The sequence below is a fragment of the Amblyraja radiata genome, chromosome 22 (genome assembly GCF_010909765.2).
Source record: "Amblyraja radiata isolate CabotCenter1 chromosome 22, sAmbRad1.1.pri, whole genome shotgun sequence".
NCBI lineage: Eukaryota > Metazoa > Chordata > Chondrichthyes > Rajiformes > Rajidae > Amblyraja > Amblyraja radiata.
In genome coordinates, this window is record NC_045977.1 from 38098179 (window position 1) to 38120060 (window position 21882).

A 21882-nucleotide genomic window follows, 5' to 3' on the forward strand; every position below is an offset into this window, starting at 1 on the left:
GTGACTGGAAGCAGTTCCAAAGCACTAACTCTACACCACCCTTCCATGGCAGGAAGCGAGATTAAGAACTTCATCTAAATCTGCTGGTGAGGCTTTCAATTCTTAGGTCACGCCCTTCCACTAGGTATGTTGCAAAGCCTACCTGAAGCGTCGCTGAATATCTGCCGCTACGGGTGTGCGCGATTTTGGCGCCGTTTAGAGGGGGCGGGTTTAAAACGCGATTTTCTCTAAGCTGTTCCAATCGAAAATGTTCAGCCTAGTTAATTATTAACGAAAAATCGCTGATAGACCCCGTCGCAAAAGCTATTATTAGGTTTAAAGGCCTTGAATAATAGTTATAGTAGTTTAAAAATCAATCTTTAAACCCGCGACCATCAGCAACCGCAGAGTCTCATAAAGAAAATAGCAGAAGGTAGGTTGTATATTTTTACATTCAAAAGGGCTTCTAAAGATCCTTTTATACAAAATTTAATATTGCGAGTAGCTCAATTTGGGCCCATTATATCGCGCAGTATTTTTCTCGGCATTTGGGGCACAAATCTACCACAATGTGAACGTTCTAAACCAGCGCGTTCCACAGGGACCCACTGGAAAGCTGATTTAAATGGGCATTTATTTACAGCAATTGAACACTGAATTCCTTCCATTTGGCCTATAAATTAATGTAAATGAGATTTTAAAATCATGTTTTATTGTGAATTATTTGTGAATATTATTTGGACATTTAGGCTATTTAAAAATGTTAATCATTTATTAAGAAATGGATAGATGTTGAGATCTAGTAATTGAAGTCTGAAATTAGCTACAATTAGGTAACTAACTAATTATATGCTTTAATTTCAGGTCATCCAAGTAAGATTATTTTATATTTGTTTCAGAATGCTTCAATCTATGATAACTGAAAATTTCATTCAGTTCTCTTAATTTTTAAGAAAGTTATGGGCTTTTGACTGTTCACGATCACAACTTTTTTGTTATGTCCATAGAAAATCAATAGGGAACAAGATGCTAATTTCCGAGTATGAAAATGGCCATAACTTTTTAAATACTTGAGATATGAAAGTGAATTAGATGTCAAATTAAACTTCTTTTTATGCTTTATCTGATGGGATAAATTACAGACTTGATTTTTAAAATCTCAAAATTTTGTAACATTGCTACTTCCACGTGCTGGGAGCAAATCTCGTTTTCAGATTAAGAACAGGTTTCATTTTTGGATCCTTCTAACACCGGGGACAATGCATGGTACTGGCATACAAAGAGATAGACTTCAACTAATTTGGGAAAAGTTGGAACTTACTGTAAGAGTAACTGCTGACCTCTGACCTCGCTGGAGAATGGGATGCCTTGAGCCTACCCTTGATCTTTGAACTTGGCTCCAACTTCCTGCTCTTGGCCGCCATTTTGTTTTTACTTTCTTTGAAGGGGAGCAAACTTGGTGGCGCACCAATGCTTTTGTACAAGGCCTTCCTTCCGTCCTTCCCCAGAAAGTCTTCGTGAGAGGCCAGGTACCTATAGCTGTCGGCCGCGTGACATTTCTGCTTCCCTGCCAGGCCATCTGCAAACTTAAAGGGTGACTTTAATTTAGTTAGCGAGAGGGTTTGGTGCAGTTTGGTCGCCAGTTGGTCTTGTTCACTGACCTTCCTCTTCTTCTTGAACTTAATCAGGCCGTGACTCTGTGGGGTCGAAAAGCAACAGATCAGAAGTTAATGCATTTCAACGTAGCCGGCAAGCTCAGTAACAGCAGGAGCAAGAAAATACACAGGTCGTCTTAGAGACATGGAGTGATCCAGCGTGGAAACAGGCCCTTCGGCCCAACTTGCCCACACCGGCTAACAATGTCCCAGCTACACGAGTCCCACCTGCCTGCGCTTGGTCCATATCCCTCCAAACCTGCCCCATCAACGTCATGCACGAGGCACGGTGGCGCAGTGGTAAGGTTGCTGCCCCCGTGTGCCAGAGACCCGGGTTCGATCCTGACTACGGGTGCTGTCTGTGTGGAGTCTGTACGTTATCTCCGTTTCCACCCGCACTCCAGAGACGCACAGGTTTGTAGGTTTATTGGATTCGATAAAATGAAAAATGTCCCCAGCTCATAGGACTGTGCTAGTGTACGGGGATCGCATGTCAGCGTGGACTTTGTGCTAAATCCCTAACGTCTAAGATGCTTAATAGTGGGGCATTGCTAGTAGACGGTCAGAAGCCTATTCCCAGGATGGAAAAGTCGAATTCTGGAGGGCATAGGTTTAAAGGGGATGTGTGGGGAAGGTATTGTTATACAGAGGGTGGTGGAGTAGCTGGAAGGTGTTGCCAGGGGTGTTGTTTACAGCAGATACTACAGCAGATATAAGATAGTTTTGGATAGCCACATGGATATGCAGTGATCAGAGGAATATGGATTGTGTGCAGGCTGATCAGATTTGGCCCTGGCATCATGTTCAGCACAGACATTGTGGGCCGAAGGGCCTGTTCCTGTGCTGTTCTGTTCTACGATGTTCTGCATTATGGGGATCTTGCGAGGAAATAGAGACACAGAGTGATACAGTGTGGAAACAGGCCCTTCGGCCCAACTCGCCCACACCGGCCAACAATGTCCCAGCTACACTAGTCCCACCTGCCTGCGCTTGGTCCATATCCCTCCAAACCTGTCCTATCCATGTACCTATCCAACAGTTTCTTAAACAATGGGATAGTCCCAACCTCTGGCAGCTTGTTCCATACACCCACCATCCTCTGTGTGAAAAGGTTACCCCTCGGATTCCTATTAAATCTTTTCCCCTTCACCTTGAACCTATGTCCTCTGGTCCTCGATTCCCCTACTCTGGGTAACAGACTCTGTGCATCTACCCGATCTATTCCTCTCATGATTTTATACACATCTATAAGATCTCCCCTCATCCTCCTGCGCTCCATGGAATAGAGACCCAGCCTACTCAACCTCTCCCTGTAGCTCACACCCTCTAGTCCTGGCAACATCCTTGTAAATCTTTTTTTCTGAACCCTTTCAAGCTTGACAATGTGGAGGTAATGTTGTTTTCTTCAAACAAAAAGCTTGGAAAAAATATGCAAAGCGATCCAAAACTTTAATATTTACTTAAAAATCATTCTTCAATAACTTAGTTATTAATGGGTTTCTATTTCCACAGGACTTTCATCTTTTAGCACTCGGGACGAAAGACATACAAAGCATTGACATACCTGGCACTGGTTCAAAGCGCAATTCATTTTGCAATTAAGTTAAGCTCAACATTTTAATCACCAGCTGCGACTCTGCTATCTACACATCGCTCTCCATCAGGTGGAGAACGTGCAAGTCCAGTCTCATGAACTTTAACAAGTAGTCTAGGCTGACATTCAGTAGAGTATGAGAGGGTGCTGAAATGTTCACACCTTTCACTCATAAAGAATATGGAGTTTCAGAATAAGGAGTAAGCCATTTAGAGCGGAGACGAGGAAACACTTTTTCTCACAGAGAGTGGTGAGTGTGTGGAATTCTCTGCCTCAGAGGGCGGTGGAGGCAGGTTCTCTGGAGGCTTTCAAGAGAGAGCTAGATAGGGCTCTTAAAGATAGCAGAGTCAGGGGATATGGGGAGAAGGCAGGAACGGGGTACTGATTGGGGATGATCAGCCATGATCACATTGAATGGCGGTGCTGGCTCGAAGGGCCGAATGGCCTACTCCTGCACCTATTGTCTATGTTTCTATGTAACATTCTGGAACATTCCATGACGCTGCGTGGCTCACCTCGTGCGAGAAGCTTGAAGACGCGTCCTGCTCGTCCCACATCCGGTTTCTCCTCTTTACTTTCACACTCACGCTCTCCGTCTCGTCCTCCTCGTCCTGGGTCAAGGACCTGGCTTTCCTTTTGGCCCCGTCGCCCATCTCCAGCTCGTCGGGCAGCAGGTAGCCTTTGCCGAGCCTGGCGGTGGAGAGGCAGGGGAGGGGGGTGGTCAAGGCCAGGCCGGGGGTGGGGGGGGGGGGGGGAAGGACGCAAGCCGTCAGGTGGAGTGGGGAGCGAAAGAAGGAAAGAAAAAAAAAACCATCCCGGTCGGACACGCCGTCTCACGACACTTTGGTTCTGAATGAAGCTAAGACTCACTTGCCTGCCCGACCCCCCCTCCCCCCCCCTCCGTCCCGTCCCGTCCCGAGCCAGCCCACTACCTCAACCCGAGGACAAAGAGTTGTGGACGCCAGAGGCTGGTGGTGTTGGCTGTGATGCTTTTAGTGGGGCGGGGAAGGTCTACATTGGCCGGGTCCATTGGGCGCCCGTTGGCGAGCCAACTCGCAGCTACTCAAGGATGAACCATATCTCTCCACGCATCAAACTTACTTCCCACTCTTGCTGTCATTTCTCCCTCTATCAACATGCGGTGACGGAGCATTTGAGCCTTGCTCTCTCTTTCGTGGCCTTCCGGGTCCTCTCCGCGATAAACTCCTACTTCTCTCATCCAGTTTCTCTCTACAGAGACACAACATGGATTATTTTGGATGTGTCTTCGCCGCTAAACTGTTTCCGTAGAGGCGGACTACTACTGCGCCTGGCGTGAACTGAGCGGACAAAATGGCTCCCGACCCCCCGACTTTACACTGGGAACAAGTCACATGTCCTGCCTCAAAACCTTCCCCCAGTCCGAGTTGCCTAAAGGCCTAGGCTGCTGCTCTTTCGACACTGTTACTTCAGAGGTTAATTATCCTTGCTGGTAGAATGGTTTAACCTGGGAGGTCTGGCTTTTAATTGCTGCTTGTCTGTCAGTGTGGTTTAGCGGTGATAGAACCAGTGGAGGCCCACGGATCCAGATTAATGGGTGTGTTGCGTGGACTTTAAGCGTGGAGCGATCAAGGGCGCTTTGAAGCGAGTTCACTTACTCGTAGTCCCTCCTCTTCTGCAGCTTGGCCAGCTCCCTTTGTTTCCCCTTGTATCTCCTCTGCAGCTCGGCCAGCTTCATCCTGTAGTCCAGCTCCATGGTGTCCATGCCCTCCATGGCAGACTTCATGGAGAACATCTAGATTCAAAAGCAACTCGCGTTAGAGACTGTCCTGAAAGAAGGAAGTAACCGTCTGAAGAGGAATTCATACTTGCAAACCACGGAATTGGATATTGCCCTCATTTAAGGTCACAAGGCCAGAAGTGATATGAGCAGAATTAGGCCATTCGGCCCATCAAGTCTACTCCGCCCTTCAATCATGGCCGATCTATCTCTCCCTCCTAACCCCATTTTTCTTAACCTCTGGCACACGTACTAATCAAAAATATATCTATCTCTGCCTTAACAAATATCCACTGACTTGGCCTCCACAAACTTCTGTGACAAATAATTGAACGTTATTGAGTGGGCTGGACATGTTTAGTGCAAGGTGTAAATGCCAATTTATGGGCAACTGAAAACAAAATCTTCAAACCTGGAAGGTACACAAATATGCTGGAGAAACTCAGCGGGTGCAGCAGCATCTATGGAGCGAAGGAAATAGGTAACTTTTCGGGCCGAAACCCTTCTTCAGACTGATGTGAGGAGGGGCCAGTGGGCTGAGTTGGCCAGTGTGGGCGGGAGGAGAGGAGAGCTGAGAAGGGGAGGAGACAGTGAGGGCTACCTGAAATTTGAGAAGCCAATGTTCATGCCGGTAGGGTGCAGACTGCCCAAGCGGAATATGAGGTGCTGCTCCTCCAATTTACAGTGGGCCTCACTCTGGCCATGGAGGAGGCCCAGGACAGAAAGGTCGGATTCGGAATGGGAGGGGGAGATGAAGTGCTGAGCCACCGGGAGATCAGGTTGGTTATTGCGAACTGAGCGGAGGTGTTCGGCGAAGCGATCGCCAAGCCTCCGCTTGGTCTCACCGATGTAGAGCAGCTGACACCTAGAGCAGCGGATGCAATAGATGAGGTTGGAGGAGGTGCAGGTGAACCTCTGTCGCACCTGGAACGACTGCTTGGGTCCTTGAATCGAATCAAGGGGGCGAGGTAAAGCGACAAGTGTAGCATTTCTTGCGGTTGCAAGGGGAAAGTGCCCGGAGAGGGGGTGATGCGGGTGGGAAGGGACGAATTGACCAGGGAATTACGGAGGGAGCGGTCTTTGCGGAAAGCAGACAGGGGAGGAGAGGGGAAGATGTGGCAGGTGGTGGGGTCACGTTGGAGGCGGCGAAAATGACGGACATTCTTCAAACCCGGATCTTCTTTCTTTAGGAAATCATTATCTCGGTCTCAGTGAACTGACACTTTATTGTCATGTACCCAGGTACACAGTGAAATACAATCCAGTCAGAGTCATTCTATAAAAGGTACACAAAATTGCTGGGGAAACTCAGCGGGTGCAGCAGCATCTATGGAGCGAAGGAAATAGGTGACGTTTCGGGCCGAAACCCTTCTTCAGACTGATGGGGGGTGGGAGAAAGAAGGAAAAGGGGGAGGAGGGGGAGGAGCCCGAGGGCGGGCGGATGGGAGGGTGGGAGGAGACAGCTAGAGGGTTAAGGAAGGGGAGGAGACAGCAAGGGCTAGCAAAATTGGGAGAATTCAATGTTAATGCCATAAGGACGCAAGGTCCCCAGACGGAATATGAGGTGCTGTTCCTCCAATTTCCACTGTTGCTCACTCTGGCAATGGAGGAGACCCAGGACAGAGAGGTCGGATTGGGAATGGGAGGGGGAGTTGAAGTGCTGAGCCACCGGGAGTTCAGGTAGGTTTTTGCGGACTGAGCGGAGGTGTTCGGCGAAACGATCGCCCAACCTACGCTTGGTCTCCCCGATGTAAATCATTCTATAGATAACCACAGTCTTAGATAAGTACTAAAGTCATAGAGTGAGTGATACAGTGTGGAAACAGGCCCTTCGGCCCAACTCGCCCACACCGGCCAACAATGTTCCAGCTATCCTAGTCCCACTTGACTGCACTTGGTCCATATCCCTCCAAACCTGTCCCATCCATGTACCTGTCTAACTGTTTCTGAAACGATGGGATGGTTCCAGCCTCAACTACCTCCTCTGGCTGCTTGTTCCATACACCCACCACCCTTTGTCTGAAAAAGTTACCCCTCAGATTCCTATTCCATCTTTTCCCCTTCACCTTAAACCTATGTCCTCTGGTCCTCGATTCCCCTACTCTGGGCAAGAGACTCTGCGCATCTACCCGATCTATTCCTCTCATGTGCAAAGATTGTAGTGTCAGAACAGTAGACCTCACCGAGGCAGAACGCAAAGAAACTCCGGGGGATCTGGCACCAAGCTGTGTCCTTCAAGTTCAAGTTATAGGAAGCGTGAAAATGTTTTTGCCACGTGCTGTCCAGTCAGCGAAAATACTGCACACAATTACAATCATGCTGTCCACAGTGAACAGATAGAGGTCACAGCTTTCATGTTATTAGTGCAAGAGAAAGTCCAGTGAAGATAGTGTGGGAAAGAACTGCAGATGCTGGTTTAAGTCGAAGGTAGACACAAATGTTGGGAGGTCAGGACCGCTCTCGAGTTGGTGATAGGATGGTTCAGTTGCCCGATAACAGCTGGGAAGAAACTGTCCCTGAATCTGGGAGGTGTGCGTTTTCACACCTCTGTACCTCTTGCCAGATGGGAGAGGGGAGAAGTGGGAGTGGCTGGGGGGTGAGACTGGTCCTTGATTGTGCTGCTGGCCTTGCCGAGGCAGCGTGGGGGGTAGATGGGGCATCCACATGTCATGATTGGTAGGAATGCAACAAGAAATGAAGGCAGATGCTTTAAAGTGGGTATCAGGTTACTTTTACATGCATGCATCTAATACCAGGTACAAATAAGTCCAATGCCCAGGTCAATGTCTCTGCAGTTTAGTAAAGCAAAGACTTGAAAATAAATGTTGAGCCTATTTTTTACATTCAAACATTTTATAGCTAATTAGGGCAAAGATCCACACTGTTACCGACGTATTCTGTAACTTAATGATGCAAGGGTTTGAACTACAGAAAATGACACAGAGTGCTGGAGTAACTCAGCGGGTCAGGCAGCATCTCTGGAGAACATGGATATGTGACGCCTTCCACCTCTCCGTGATGGGAGGTTTAGTAAACCTGGGGCAGCCCGGTGGCGCAGCGGTAGAGTTGCTGCCTCACAGCGCCGGAGACCCGAGTTCGATCCTGACCACGGGTGCTGTCTGCGCGGAGTTTGCACGTTCTCCCCGTGACCGTGTGGAGTTTCTCCGGGTACTCCGGTTTCCTCCCACACTCCAAAGATGTACAGGTTTGTAGGTTAATTGGCTTGGGTAAAATGGTAAATTGTCCCTGGTGTGTGTAGGATAGTGTTAGTGTGCGGCGATCGCTGGTCGGCGCGGACTCGGTGGGCCGAAGGGCCTGTTTACGCGCTGTATCTCCAGAAGTAAAAAGTTATCTGAAGAAGGGTCTCAACCCAAAACATCGCCCATTCCTTCTCTCCATAGATGCTGCCTCACCCGCTGAGTTACTCCAGCATTTTGTGTCTATCTAAGGCTATCAGTCTTTGAAGTGCATGTACTGGTTGTGATGTTTCATGCGTTAATGAGATCTCCTGAGGTTGTGGAAATACCATGATTTTGTAAACAGAGTACAGCGCGGAAACACACTGGGGGCCAGTTTACACTTACACCAAGACAATTAACCTGCAAACCTGTACGTGTTTGGAGTGTGGGAGCAAACCGAAGATCTTGGAGACAACCCACGCGGGTCACGGGGAGAACGTACAAACTCCGTACAGACAGCAGACAGCGCCCGTAGTCGGGATCGAGCCCGGGTCTCCGGCGCTGCAATCGCTGTAAGGCAGCAATTCTACCGCTGCGCCACCGTGCCACGCACCGAGTTCTCTGGCTATCCTTCCATTCCCTGCATTGCCGTGCGCCCATCTGTAAGCCTCATATTGTCCCAGCCTCCATCACCCTCTGGGCTTCCAGGCACCCTCCGCCCTCTGTGTGGAAAAACGTCACCACACATCTCCGCCCCCTCACCTCAAACCTAGTCTTTGACGTTTCCACGCTGGGAAAAAGGTTCTGACTGTCTAAGCCTCTCTATGGCGCCTATCTATAGTTTGTAGGGTCATAGAGTCAGAGAGCATGAAAACAGGCCCTTCGGCCCTACCTGCTCATGCCGTCCATCCACACTAGCCACACCTGCTCACATCCCTCTAAACGTGTCCTATCCATGTACCTGCCCCAATGTCTTTTACATGTTGTTGCCTCAACAACTGTCTCTGCCAGCTCGTTCCATATATCCACCACCCTCTGTGTGAAAAAGTTGCCCCTCAGGTTCCTATTAAATCTTTCCCCCGTCACCTAAACCCGTGTCCTCTGGATCTTGATTCCCCTGTTCTGGGTAAATAAATCTGTGCGTCTACTCTATCTATTCCCCACATGACCTTATACAGCTCTCTCATCACCCCCTCATCCTCCTGCGTTCCAAGGAATAGAGTCCCAGCCTGCCCAACCTCCCCCTAGAGCTTAGGCCACACCTCAAGTCAATAGACAATAGACAATAGGTGCAGGAGTAGATGCCATTCGGCCCTTCGAGCCAGCACCGCCATTCAATGTGATCATGCCTGATCATCCACAATCAGTACCCTGTTCCTGCCTTCTCCCCATATATCCTGACTCGGCTATTTTTAAGAGCCCTATCTAGCTCTCTCTTGAAAGCATCCAGAGAACCCGCCTCCACAGCCCTCTGAGGTAGAGAATTCCACAGACTCACCACTCTCTGTGAGAAAAAGTGTTTCCTCGTCTCCGTTCTAAATGGCTTACTCCTTATTCTTAAACTGTGGCCCCTGGTTCTGGACTCCCCCAACATCGGGAACATGTTTCCTGCCTCTAGCGTGTCCAAGCCCTTAACAATCTTATATGTTTCAATGAGATGCCCTCTCATCCTTCTAAACTCCAGAGTGTACAAGCCCAGCCGCTCCATTCTCTCAGCATATGACAGTCCCGCCATCCCGGGAATTAACCTTGTAAACCTATGCTGCACTCCCTCAATAGCAAGTCCCGTGGCAACATCCTTGTAAATCCTCAGTGCGTGCACGTGCGCTCTCCGGTGTGACGTTCACTCACCGGCTCGTCTTTCTTCTGCATCCAGCTGTATCTCTTGTTTGGGTTCAGCTCCCGGGGGAGTCGGACGATCGCTGGTCCGCTTTTCGCCGCCTCGAGAGCTTCCGTCCCGAGGAGAGGCATGGAGTCCATCAACAAGGCCTGCGTGCTGGCAACCAGGAGGCTCTCCAGATCCAAGTGGGTCCCTCCTCCCTCCGCCCCTGCAGAGAGACCACAAACGGAGGTCTCAACGTATTAGAACAGGGCAAAAGCACGGCCCGGAAACAGGCCCTTCGGCCCACAATGTCCAGGCTGAACACAAAACCAAATATTAACTATTCTCCTCTGCCCGAACATGATCCATATCCACGTGCCCATCTAAAAGCCCCTGAATTGCCCCAATCTTGTGTACCCCTGGCAGCCTTTCAAGACACCCACCATCCTTGTTTGACAGCACTGGGCCTCTACTCGTTGGAGTTTAGAAGGTTGAGGTGGGAGAGTGTAAGACTAGAGGGCACAGCCTCAGAATTAAAGGGCGCTCTTTTAGAAAGGAGGTGAGGAGGAACTTCTTTAGTCAGAGGGTGATGAATCTGTGGAACTCATTGTCACAGAGGGCTGTGGAGGCCACAGGTCAGTGGACATTTTTGAGGTGGAGATAGACAACTTCTTGATTAGAACGGGTGTCAAGGGTTAACATAGAAACATAGACATAGAAATTAGGTGCAGGAGTAGGCCATTCGGCCCTTCGAGCCTGCACCGCCATTCAATATGATCATGGCTGATCATCCAACTCAGTATCCCGTACCTGCCTTCTCTCCATACCCTCTGATCCCCTTAGCCACAAGGGCCACATCTAACTCCCTCTTAAATATAGCCAATGAACTGGCCTCGACTACCCTCTGTGGCAGGGAGTTCCAGAGATTCACCACTCTCTGTGTGAAAAAAGTTCTTCTCACCTCGGTTTTAAAGGATTTCCCCCTTATCCTTAAGCTGTGACCCCTTGTCCTGGACTTCCCCAACATCGGGAGCAATCTTCCTGCATCTAGCCTGTCCAACCCCTTAAGAATTTTGTATGTTTCTATAAGATCCCCTCTCAATCTCCTAAATTCTAGAGAGTATAAACCAAGTCTATCCAGTCTTTCTTCATAAGACAGTCCTGACATCCCAGGAATCAGTCTGGTGAACCTTCTCTGCACTCCCTCTATGGCAATAATGTCCTTCCTCAGATTTGGAGACCAAAACTGTACGCAATACTCCAGGTGTGGTCTCACCAAGACCCTGTACAACTGCAGTAGAACCTCCCTGCTCCTGTACTCAAATCCTTTTGCTATGAAAGCTAACATACCATTCGCTTTCTTCACTGCCTGCTGCACCTGCATGCCCACTTTCAATGACTGGTGTACCATGACACCCAGGTCTCGCTGCATCTCCCCTTTGCTTATGGTTATGGGGAGAAGGCAGGAAAATGGGATTAGGAGGCAGAGATCAGCCAGAGATTGAATGGCGGAGTGGACCCGATGGGCCGAATGGCCTAATACTTCTCCTATAACTGGTGAACATGTGAAACCTCTGCGTTAAAAACCAGCCCCACTCATCTCCTCTAAACTCTGGCCCTTTCATCTGAAAGCTATTCCTCATTACCAGTCCTTAAAACACATCTGTTCAAAATAAGTACAGATCCACCACCTAGGTGGTCCGAAACCTCCTTTAACCAGGGCAAATTTAAAGGGGTGCACTTGAAAATCCCCCCTGGTTGTCGCCCCCCCCCAAAAAAAATGTGGCCCCCAGGCCGGGTGCTGAAACAATCGCGTGTGGGACAGGCCCTTTACAGTACATTTAGGTAATAGATTCACACATTAGCATTCAGAGCAAAAGGATTTGAGTATAGCAGCAGGGAGGTTCTACTGCAGTTGTACAGGGTCTTGGTGAGACCACACCTGGAGTATTGCGTACAGTTTTGGTCTCCAAATCTGAGGAAAGACATTCTTGCCATAGAGGGAGTACAGAGAAGGTTCACCAGACTGATTCCTGGGATGTCAGGACTTTCATATGAAGAAAGACTGGATAGACTCGGCTTGTACTCGCTAGAATTTAGAAGATTGAGGGGGGATCTTATAGAAACTTACAAAATTCTTAAGGGGTTGGACAGGCTAGATGCAGGAAGAATGTTCCCGATGTTGGGGAAGTCCAGAACAAGGGGGTCACAGTTTAAGGATAAGGGGGAAATCTTTCAGGACCGAGATGAGAAAAACATTTTTCACACAGAGAGTGGTGAATCTGTGGCATTCTCTGCCACAGAATGTAGTTGAGGCCAGTTCATTGGCTATATTTAAGAGGGAGTTAGATGTGGCCCCTTGTGGCTAAAGGGATCAGGGGGTATGGAGAGAAGGCAGGTACAGGATACTGAGTTGGATGATCAGCCATGATCATATTGAATGGCGGTGCAGGCTCGAAGGGCCGAATGGCCTACTCCTGCACCTTTTTTCTATGTTTCTATGTAATATGCAGGAGTGTTGCATAAGTCAAGGTAACCATTATTAAAATCTAAGGTAGACTAAAAATGCTGGAAAAACTCAGCGGGTGAGGCAGCATCTATGCAGCGAAGGAAATAGGCAAAGTTTCGGGCCGAAACCCTTCCGGGTTTCGGCCCGAAACGTTGCCTATTTCCTATTTTGTTGCGTATTTCCTTCGTTACATAGATGCCGTCTCACCCGCTGAGTTTCTCCGGCATTTTTGTCTACCTTAAGTTTCTATGTTTCTATACCGGATTAGGGCATTAAGAAGGGGGACTATGGGACAAACAGGAATATGAGGGAACAAAAATAGTCATTTCTTTCCTACAAAATCACAGTCTCCAGCGCTGCAATGGTTTACAGGTCTTAGGACAATCCTAGATAGGTGAAAGACAAGTGCATTGTAACGGTGTACTGATTGGAAAAGGATTAGAATCAGACCATTCGGCCCATTAACTCTACTCTGCCATTCCATCATGGCTGAACCATCTCCCCCTCCTAACCCCAGTCTCCCAACTCCTGTCTTCTCCCCATAACCTCTGACACCCGTACTAATCAAGAATCTATCTCTGCCTTAAAAATATCCACTGACTTGGCCTCTGTGGCAAAGAATTCCACAGATTCACCACCCCCTGACTAAATAAATTCCTCCTCATCTCCTTCGTGAAGGAACGTCCTTTAATTCTGAGGCTACGACCCCTAATCCGAGACTCTCCCACTGGTGGAAACATCCTCTCCATCCAGGGCTTTCACTATTCGGTACGTTTCAACGAGGTCCCCCCCCCCTCGTTCTTCTAAACTCCAGCGCGTGCAGGCCCAGTGCCGACAAACGGCCGTTCATTCCTGGCCTTTCACCGTTTTCCCTCTCCACCCCCAGTGAGAAACGGGGAGATTCCCGAAAGCGGGAAGCGGAAACCAGACTCACGTCGACTGATCCCGCTCGATCTGCGGCGTTCCAGTTCAAGTTCCGCGATCTCGCTCAGCAGGGCAATGCCGATGAGGGAGGAGGTGTCGGCCATGTTGAGGTCGGAGGGCAACGGGAGGCCGCTGGGCAGGCTGGGCTCCACGGCCAAGGAGCAGGCTTGTGGAAGCTCCACCGCAGCCACCAGCGCATTCATCCCAGCCATGGGGTCGTCCATCTTCCCCTCCGGGCCCCGGAAATGCAGCAACTCCTGCCTCGCCTCAAAGTGCTCGAAATCCTCGTCCCTGGTGCTGGAGGGAGCGCAGGTCACCGCGTCCCCGCCAACGCTCTGACACTCCAGCTTCACGGCTTCAAAGTAACAACTCTCTCCCTCCGGCATCTCCTCCTCCTGCTCCTTGCGGATGTCCGCGTGGCAGTGCTGTGCCGTCGTGCTCTGATAGTCACCAAGAGGGGAGCCCGCCTGCACTGACCGCAGCTCAGTCTTGACCTCCACGTCGACAGTGCAAGCGTTAGTCCGGTAGGGTGAGGGGCAACAGCCGTGGTCCTCCTGGATCTGGAGAGCAGCTGAAGCTGCGGGCTCCCCGCTCAGGACCGCAGCCCCAGAGCCCCCCTCCCCGGGGTAGGGTAGGGGTTCGCTCCGCAGCTCCAGCCGCCGCTCGCACAGGGCTTTACTGTCCTCCAGGTCCTCCATCAGGTCATCTCGCCGCGCGGCCTCCGGGTCCGCGCCGGACGGCGACACGTCCTCCGTGGGCGGGGAACGCAGGCGCGGCGGCGGCTTGATGTCGGGCGGGGGCGGGGTAACGGGGCAAGGCAGGGCCTCGGTGACTTCAGCCGGCAGTGGGATGTCAGGTGCAAGACCATCGGCATCAGAGGCAGTGGTGGGTTGCAGGAGGTAGGGGTAATGGCTGCCAAACGACGCTGCCAAAGGTCGATAACCGTATCCTTGAGGAATCTCTATATAATACAGGGAAACAGATAACAACAATCAGAACGCTAGCTTTAAAACAAAATAAACCCTAAAAATCTGACATACATTGTTAAAAGAGTTGAATGCCATGTATAGTTTAGTTTAGTTTATTGTGTATCAAGAGAGAGCTAGATAGGGCTCTTAAAAATAGCGGAGTCAGGGGATATGGGGAGAAGGCAGGAACGGGGTACTAGACATAGAAACATAGAAAATAGGTGCAGGAGTAGGCCATTCGGCCCTTCGAGCCTGCACCGCCATTCAATATGATCATGGCTGATCATCCAACTCAGTATCCTGTACCTGCCTTCTCTCCATACCCCCTGATCCCTTTAGCCACAAGGGCCACATCTAACTCCCTCTTAAATATAGCCAATGAACTGGCCTCAACTACCTTCTGATTGGGGATGATCACCCATGATCACATTGAATGGCGGTGCTGGCTTGAAGGGCCAAATGGCCTCCTCCTGCACCTATTGTCTATTGTCTATTGTCATGTGTACTGAGGTACAGTGAAAAGCATTTGTTGCGTGCTAACCAGTTAGCTCAGGACTGCTTCCACAACTTTTATACCTTTTGCGCGATGGGGAGAGGGGAGAAGAGAGAGTGGCCAGGGTGTGAATCAGCATTTTACATCAACCGTTCCTCCAAATAACAATTAAATCACTTAAGCCCTCTCACAGTGAATTAGTAGCAGAACACTGCAAAATAACCGAATGGCTTTAAGATAAATGTTGACCTTGAACTTATCTTCAATGTTATTTGAATACATTTGACATGTCAAATGGAACTGAAGAGCAACATGACTGGTTTCCATGACAACCAGTTCTGAAGCCTATTTTTTAAATTTAGTTTAGTTTGGAAATACAGCATGGAAACAGGCCATTAGGCCCACTGAGTCTGTGCCGGCCAGCGATCCCCGCACACTAACACTAACACTGCCCTACACACTCTAGGGACAGTTTTACATTTATACCAAGCCGATTAACCTACAAACCTGTACGTCTTTGGAGTGTGGGAGGAAACCGAAGATCTCGGAGAAAACCCAGGCGGTCACGGGGAGAACGTGCAAACTCCGTACAGACAGCGCCCGTAGTCAGGAGGTGGAGGCCAAGTCAGTGGATGTATTTAAGGATGAGATAGATAGACTCTTGATTAGTACGGGTGTCAGGGGTTAAGGGCAGAATGGGGTTAGGAGGGAGGGATAGATCGGCCATGATTGAATGGCGGTGTAGACTTGGTGGGCCGAATGGCCTAATTCTGCTCCTATCTCTTATGAACATAAACCTGAGCACCAGGAGAAAACCCACAGGGTCACAGGGAGAACGTGCAAACTCCGTACAAACAGCCCCCGCAGTCAGGATCGAACCCAGGTCTGTGAGGCAGCAACACTACCCGCTGCGGCCACCGTGCCGACCGACGCAACCGTTACCCCCCCGGGATGGCCAGTGAAGCTCAACCTCTCACCGGGGTACAAGGCCTGGAAGGAAGTGGCGCCATCTTTCTCCAATCCTTTCTTCTCCGACTCCTCGAGGACCTCGGTCTTGGCGGGCAGCGCGTGCGTGGGCGTGGGCGAGCAGAGCGGCGGGCTGGCAGGGTGGTGGGTGGGAGACGGGTACGGCCGCTGGGGAAGGCTCTCCAGCGCCTCCCCCCTCACGTCCGTCTTCACCTTCAGCCGGGGGGAGGCCGCGTGCGAGGGGGCGGGGGGAGGAAGAGGGGGAGGGGGGGGCGTGGCCATCTTGTGGTAGGACGTGGACGGGGCTGGCGAGTGCGACGGGTGTCTCTTCTGCAGCAGTCCCGACGAGGAGGACACCAGGCCCGGCTTGCCCAACTCCGCGCCTCGTTTACACATCTTCTCCTCCATCTCCAGCCGGTGATCGCTTGCCTTCAACCGCTCCTGTAGCAACAACGAAACGCCGGAACACCGTCAGCGCACACGTTAACGAGACATAAAGAATATTAGAGATAGTGCGTAGACAAAAATGCTGGAGAAACTCAGCGGGTGAGGCAGCTTCGATGGAGCGAAGGAAATAGGCAACGTTTGGGGTCGAGACCCTTCTTCAGACCGATGTGAGGGTGGGGGGGGGGGGGGGGGGGGGCGGGAAGAAGAAAGGAAGAGGCGGGAACAGTGTGCTGAGGGAGAGCTGGGAAGGGGAGGAGAAAGCAGGGACTACCTGAAATTGGAGAAATCAATGTTCATACCGCTGGGGTGTAAACTGCCCAAGCGAAATATGAGGTGCTGCTCCTCCAATTTACGGTGGGCCTCACTCTGCCCCAGGACAGAAAGGTCGGATTCAGAATGGGAGGGGGAGTTGAAGTGCTGAGCCACCGGGAGATCAGGTTGCTTATTGCAAACCGAGCGGAGGTGTTGGGGGATGCGATCACTTGTGCAGTGCCTCACAAAATAGACTACAGATTTTGGACCAGCCCTGACCAATGAAGAAAGGATTATCAACCAAAGTGAGATCCATGCCAACACAGGTCATAAGGTCACGAGTGATAGGAGTAGAATTAGGCCATTCGGCCCATCAAGTCTACTCCGCCATTCAACCACGGCTGATCTACCTCTCCCTGCTATCTCTGGCCCATCTGGTGATGAGGAGCAACAGAGGACAATGTGAAGATAGACACAAAAAGCTGGAGTAATTCAGCAGGTCAGGCAGCCTCTATGGAGAAAAGGAATAGGTGACGTTTCGAGTCATAAGGGCAGAAGGAACAGTAGTAGAATTAGGCCATTCGGCCCATCAAGTCTTTTCCACTATTCAATCATGGCTGATCTATCTCTCCCTCCTAACCCCATTCTCCTGCCTTCTCCCCATAACCCCCGACACCCGCACTAATCAAGAATCTGTCTATCTCTGGTGTGAAAATATCCACTGACTTGGCCTCCACAGGGCAAGGAATTCCACAGATTCACCACCCTCTGACTAAAGAAATTCCTCCTCATCTCCTTCCTCAAGGAATGTCCTTTAATTCTGAGGCTGTGACCTCTAGTCCTAGACTCTCCCACTGATGGTAACATCCTCTCCACATCCACTCTATCCAAGCCTTTCACTATTCAGTTGAACTGATAGTTGAAGTATGTGGGGGGGATCTGCAGATGCTGGTTTAAATCGAATGTAGACACAAATTGCTGGAGTAACGCAGCATCTTGTGACCCGGGCAAACAGTGTCTCTGGAGAGAAGGAATGGGCGACGTTTCGGGTCGAGACCCATCTTCTCTGATTTCGGAATGATCAGCCACGACATACAAAATTATAAAAGGACTGGACAGGCTAGAGGCAGGAAAAATGTTCCCAATGTTGGGCGAGTCCAGAACCAGGGACCACACACAATCTTGGAATAAAGGGGAGGTCATTTAAGACTGAGGTGAGAAAACACTTTTTCTCCCAGAGAGTTGTGAATTTGTGGAATTCCCTGCCACAGAGGGCAGTGGAGGCCAAGTCACTGGATGGATTTAAGAGAGAGTTAGATAGAGCTCTAGGGGCTAGTGGAGTCAAGGGATATGGGGAGAAGGCAGGCACGGGTTATTGATAGGGGACGATCAGCCATGATCACAATGAATGGCGGTGCTGGCTCGAAGGGCTGAATGCCCTCCACCCACACCTATTTTCTATGTTTATGACCGTAAGGCGGGGGGGGGGTGAACTTACGACGAGCTGGGCGCTGCGCTGTAGCTCCATGGCGTGCGCTGCTTGCTGCTGTAGGACGTAGAGCTCGTGCTGGCGTAGGAGCTGCTGGTGGGACAGGAGCTGGAGCTGGTGGGCGTGCTGGAGGGAGCTGCCCGCCGGGGGGTACATCGACGGCCACATGGGGGGCGCCCTCTCCATCAGCTCAGCTGCTGAAATACACACAGGCAGCACACATCAGAAAGAACACAGTAGCGAGATCGTGCCCCGTACAATGGTTACAGCGGCAGGTCAATATACAATAGACAATAGGTGCAGGAGTAGGCCATTCGGCCCTTCGAGCCAGCACCGCCATTCAATGTGATCATGGCTGATCATCCCCAATCAGTACCCCGTTCTTGCTTTCTCCCCATATCCCCTGACTCCGCTATTTTTAAGAGCCCCATCTAGCTCTCTCTTGAAAGCATCCAGAGAACCCGCCTCCACCACCCTCTGCGGCAGAGAATTCCACAGACTCACTACTCTCTGTGAGAAAAAGTGTTTCCTCGTCTCCGTTCTGGTTTACTCCTTATTATTACGTAATGGTTTACTCCTTATTCTTAAACTGTGGCCCCTGGTTCTGGACTCCCCCAACATCGGGAACATGTTTCCTGCCTCAAGCGTGTCCAAGCCCTTAACAATCTTATATGTTTCAATGAGATAGCCTCTCATCCTTCTAAACTCCAGAGTGTACAAGCCCAGCTGCTCCATTCTCTCAGCATACGACAGTCCCGCCATCCCGGGAATTAACCTTGTAAACCTACGCTGCACTCCCTCAATAGCAAGAATGTCCTTCCTCAAATTAGGGGGCCAAAACTGCACACAATACTCCAGGTGTGGTCTCACTAGGGCTCTGTACAACTGCAGAAGGACCTCTTTGCTCCTATATTCGATTCTTGTTATAAAGGCCAACATGTCGTATACTCCCCACGTACCGTCGATACGAAGCACCCTGTCGTACACTTGATGGGGTTATGGGGGGGGGGGAATCATTCGCTCCCTGTACCCCACGTACAAACACACGCACGGATTGAATAAACCACAGGTTGCCTTGGCCTACACTATCACAAGCTAGGGCCGATTTACAATTAGACCAAGCCAAGTGGCCTACAAACCCTGCGTAAGAAAGAACTGCAGACGCTGGTAAAATCGAAGGTAGACACAAAATGCTTGAGTAACTCAGCGGGTCACGCAGCACCTATGGAGAGAAGGAATTGGCGACGTTTCGGGTCGAGACCCTAAATGCTGGAGTAACTCAGCGGGCGAGACAGCATCTATGGAGAGAAGGAAGGTCGCCAATTCCTTCTCTCCATAGATGCTGCCTCGCCCGCTGAGTTACTCCAGCATTTTGTGTCTACCTTGCCTACAAAGCAGGTGGGGGAGGGGAAACCAAAGCACCCGGAGAAATCCCACTCAGGATCACGGGGGGGGGGGGGGGGGGGGGGGGGGGACATACAAAGTCATTACAGACAGCACCCGAGGTCAGGATCGAACCAGGGTCTCTGGAGCTGTGACTCTACCGCTGAGCCACAACGTACTCTCCAGGTGCCCGACACGTCGGAGCCATATCTTGCGCCAACCTCACGCACACCGTGCCGGCCGCACCCACCAGTATCGGCTCTCTTGTCACAAGTGATAGCAGCAGCATTAGGCCATTCAGCCCATCAAGTCTACTCCGCCATTCAATCATGGCTGATCTATCTCTCCCTCCTATTCCCATTCTCCTGCCTTCTCCCCATAAACCCTGACACCTGGACTAATCAAGAATCTATCTATCTATCTCTGCCTTAAAAACATCCCCTGACTTGGCCTCCACAGCCTTCTGTGGCAAAGAATTCCACAGATTCACCACCCTCTGACTAAAGAAATGTCTCCTCAACTCCTTCTTAAAAGAACGTCCTTTAATTCTGAGCTACGACCTCGAGTCCTAGACTCTCCCACTAGTGGAAACATCCTCTCCACATCCACTCCACCCAAGCCTTTCACTATTCGGTACGTTGCAATGAGGTCCCCCCCTCATTCTTCTAAACTCCAGCGAGTACAGGCCCAGTGCCGACAAACTCCCCTCATATGTTAACCCACTCATTCCTGTGGTGGTTCTTGCGAACCTCCTCTGGACCCTGTCCAGAGCCAGCGCGTCCTTCCTCAGGTATGGGGGGTCCACAAAATGGCTCACAATATTCCAAACGGGGTCTGACCAGCGCCTCGTCGAGCCTCAGGGTTACATCCCTGTGTTTGTTTTAACACCAGACCTCTTGAAATAAACGCTAGCGTGCGGTTAATCCGATCGTGTCCGAGGGGGTTCTTTGTCCCATTTTGTTCTTTTTTGTTGTTTTTTTTAACTTTTAACCCCCCCCCCCCCCCCCCAGCCCCGACGTCACAGTTTTCTGTCCCATTTTTTACGTACCAAAGTGCGGTAAATGTTCGGTGGGGATGACGACCAGTTGGCCCGATTGGGGGTCTCGCGCAAACTGGTACGTGGACGGCAGCGAGCTGGGGATGCTCGGAGCAAACCCTGGGGGCATCGCCTGGTGAAGCGATGGGTGGCCCAGACCTGCCCAACCCACAAGGAGAGAGAACGAGAGGTGAAGACAGTCCAAGTGAATCACACTTAAATAAAACATTTTTTTTTTTTAAATTCAAAGTAGATAATGATGACACATTTCAAGCATACAACATCTCAGAATACGATAATATTAACCAGAGAATATTTATTGCTATTCAAGATATTCCAGTAAAGTAATGTTCATGAGTTGGAGGAGCAGAATCAGGCCATTCGGCCCATCGTTTATCAAAAAAATGGCTGATTTTTTTCCTTCTCAACCCCATTCTCCTGCCTCCCCCCCATAACCTGAACTAATCAATCTCTGTCTTAAAAATATCCATTGACTTGGCCTCCACAGCCGCCTGTTGCGATGAATTCCACAGATTCACCACCCCCTGACTAAAGAAATTCCTCCCCATTTCCTTCTTAAAGGTACATTCTTCAGGCTGTGGCCTCTGGTCCTAGACTCTCCCACTAGTGGAAGCATCTTCTCCACATCCACTCTATCGAGGCCTTTCACTATTTGGTAAATTTCAATGAGGTCCCCTCCTCTCATCCTTCTTAACTCCAGCGAGCACAGGCCCAGTGCTCATCATATGTCAACCCCCTCATCCCTGGGATTATTCTCATAAACCTCCTCTGGACCCTCATAGAGTTAAAGTGTGATACAGCGTGGAAACAGGCCCTTCAGCCCAACTTGCCCACACTTGCCAACATGTCCCAGCTACACTATAGTCCCACCTGCCAGCATTTGGTCCATCTCCCTCCAAACCTGAAGATGGCCACAAAATGCTGGAGTAACTCAGCGGGACAGTCAGCATCTCTGGAGAGAAGGAGTGGGTGACGTTTCGGGTCGAGACCCTTCTTCAGACTGAGAGTCCCTTCAAACCTGCCCTATCCATGTACCTGTCTAACTGTTTCTTAAACAGTTGGGATAGACCCAGCCTCAACTACCTCTGCTTGTTCCGTACACCGTGTGGAAAAAGTTATCCCTCAAGAGAACGATGAAATATTTTTCCCCTTCACCTTCTCATGGCTGATCATCCAACTCAGTATCCTGTACCTGCCTTCTCTCCATACCCCCTGATCCCTTTAGCCACAAGCACACATCTAACTCCCTCTTAAATATAGCCAATGAACTGGCCTCAACTACCTTCTGTGGCAGAGAATTCCACAGATTCACCACTCTCTGTGTGAAAAATGTTTTACTCATCTCGGTCCTAAAAGGTTTCCCCCTTATCCTTAAACTGTGACCCCTTGTTCTGGATCCTTAAACA

General features: G+C 50.2%; 1 protein-coding gene across 6 annotated transcripts in view; it reads right to left on the minus strand.

The window, feature by feature from the left end:
- Positions 1–21882, minus strand: part of tnrc18 (trinucleotide repeat containing 18) — a 145395-nt gene that overhangs the window by 34702 nt on the left and 88811 nt on the right. For 5 of the 6 annotated variants that reach the window (XM_033041095.1, XM_033041098.1, XM_033041096.1 and 2 more), the window contains exons 7-15: positions 20468–20614; positions 18046–18233; positions 15860–16289; positions 13432–14382; positions 10018–10214; positions 4866–5002; positions 4330–4458; positions 3744–3918; positions 1301–1676 (exon numbers count right to left, since the gene is read on the minus strand). In XM_033041095.1, coding sequence (XP_032896986.1) covers positions 1301–1676; positions 3744–3918; positions 4330–4458; positions 4866–5002; positions 10018–10214; positions 13432–14382; positions 15860–16289; positions 18046–18233; positions 20468–20614 — 2730 coding nt within the window. The remainder of the gene's footprint in view (positions 1–1300; positions 1677–3743; positions 3919–4329; positions 4459–4865; positions 5003–10017; positions 10215–13431; positions 14383–15859; positions 16290–18045; positions 18234–20467; positions 20615–21882) is intronic. The other variant, XM_033041100.1, reaches the window with a different exon arrangement.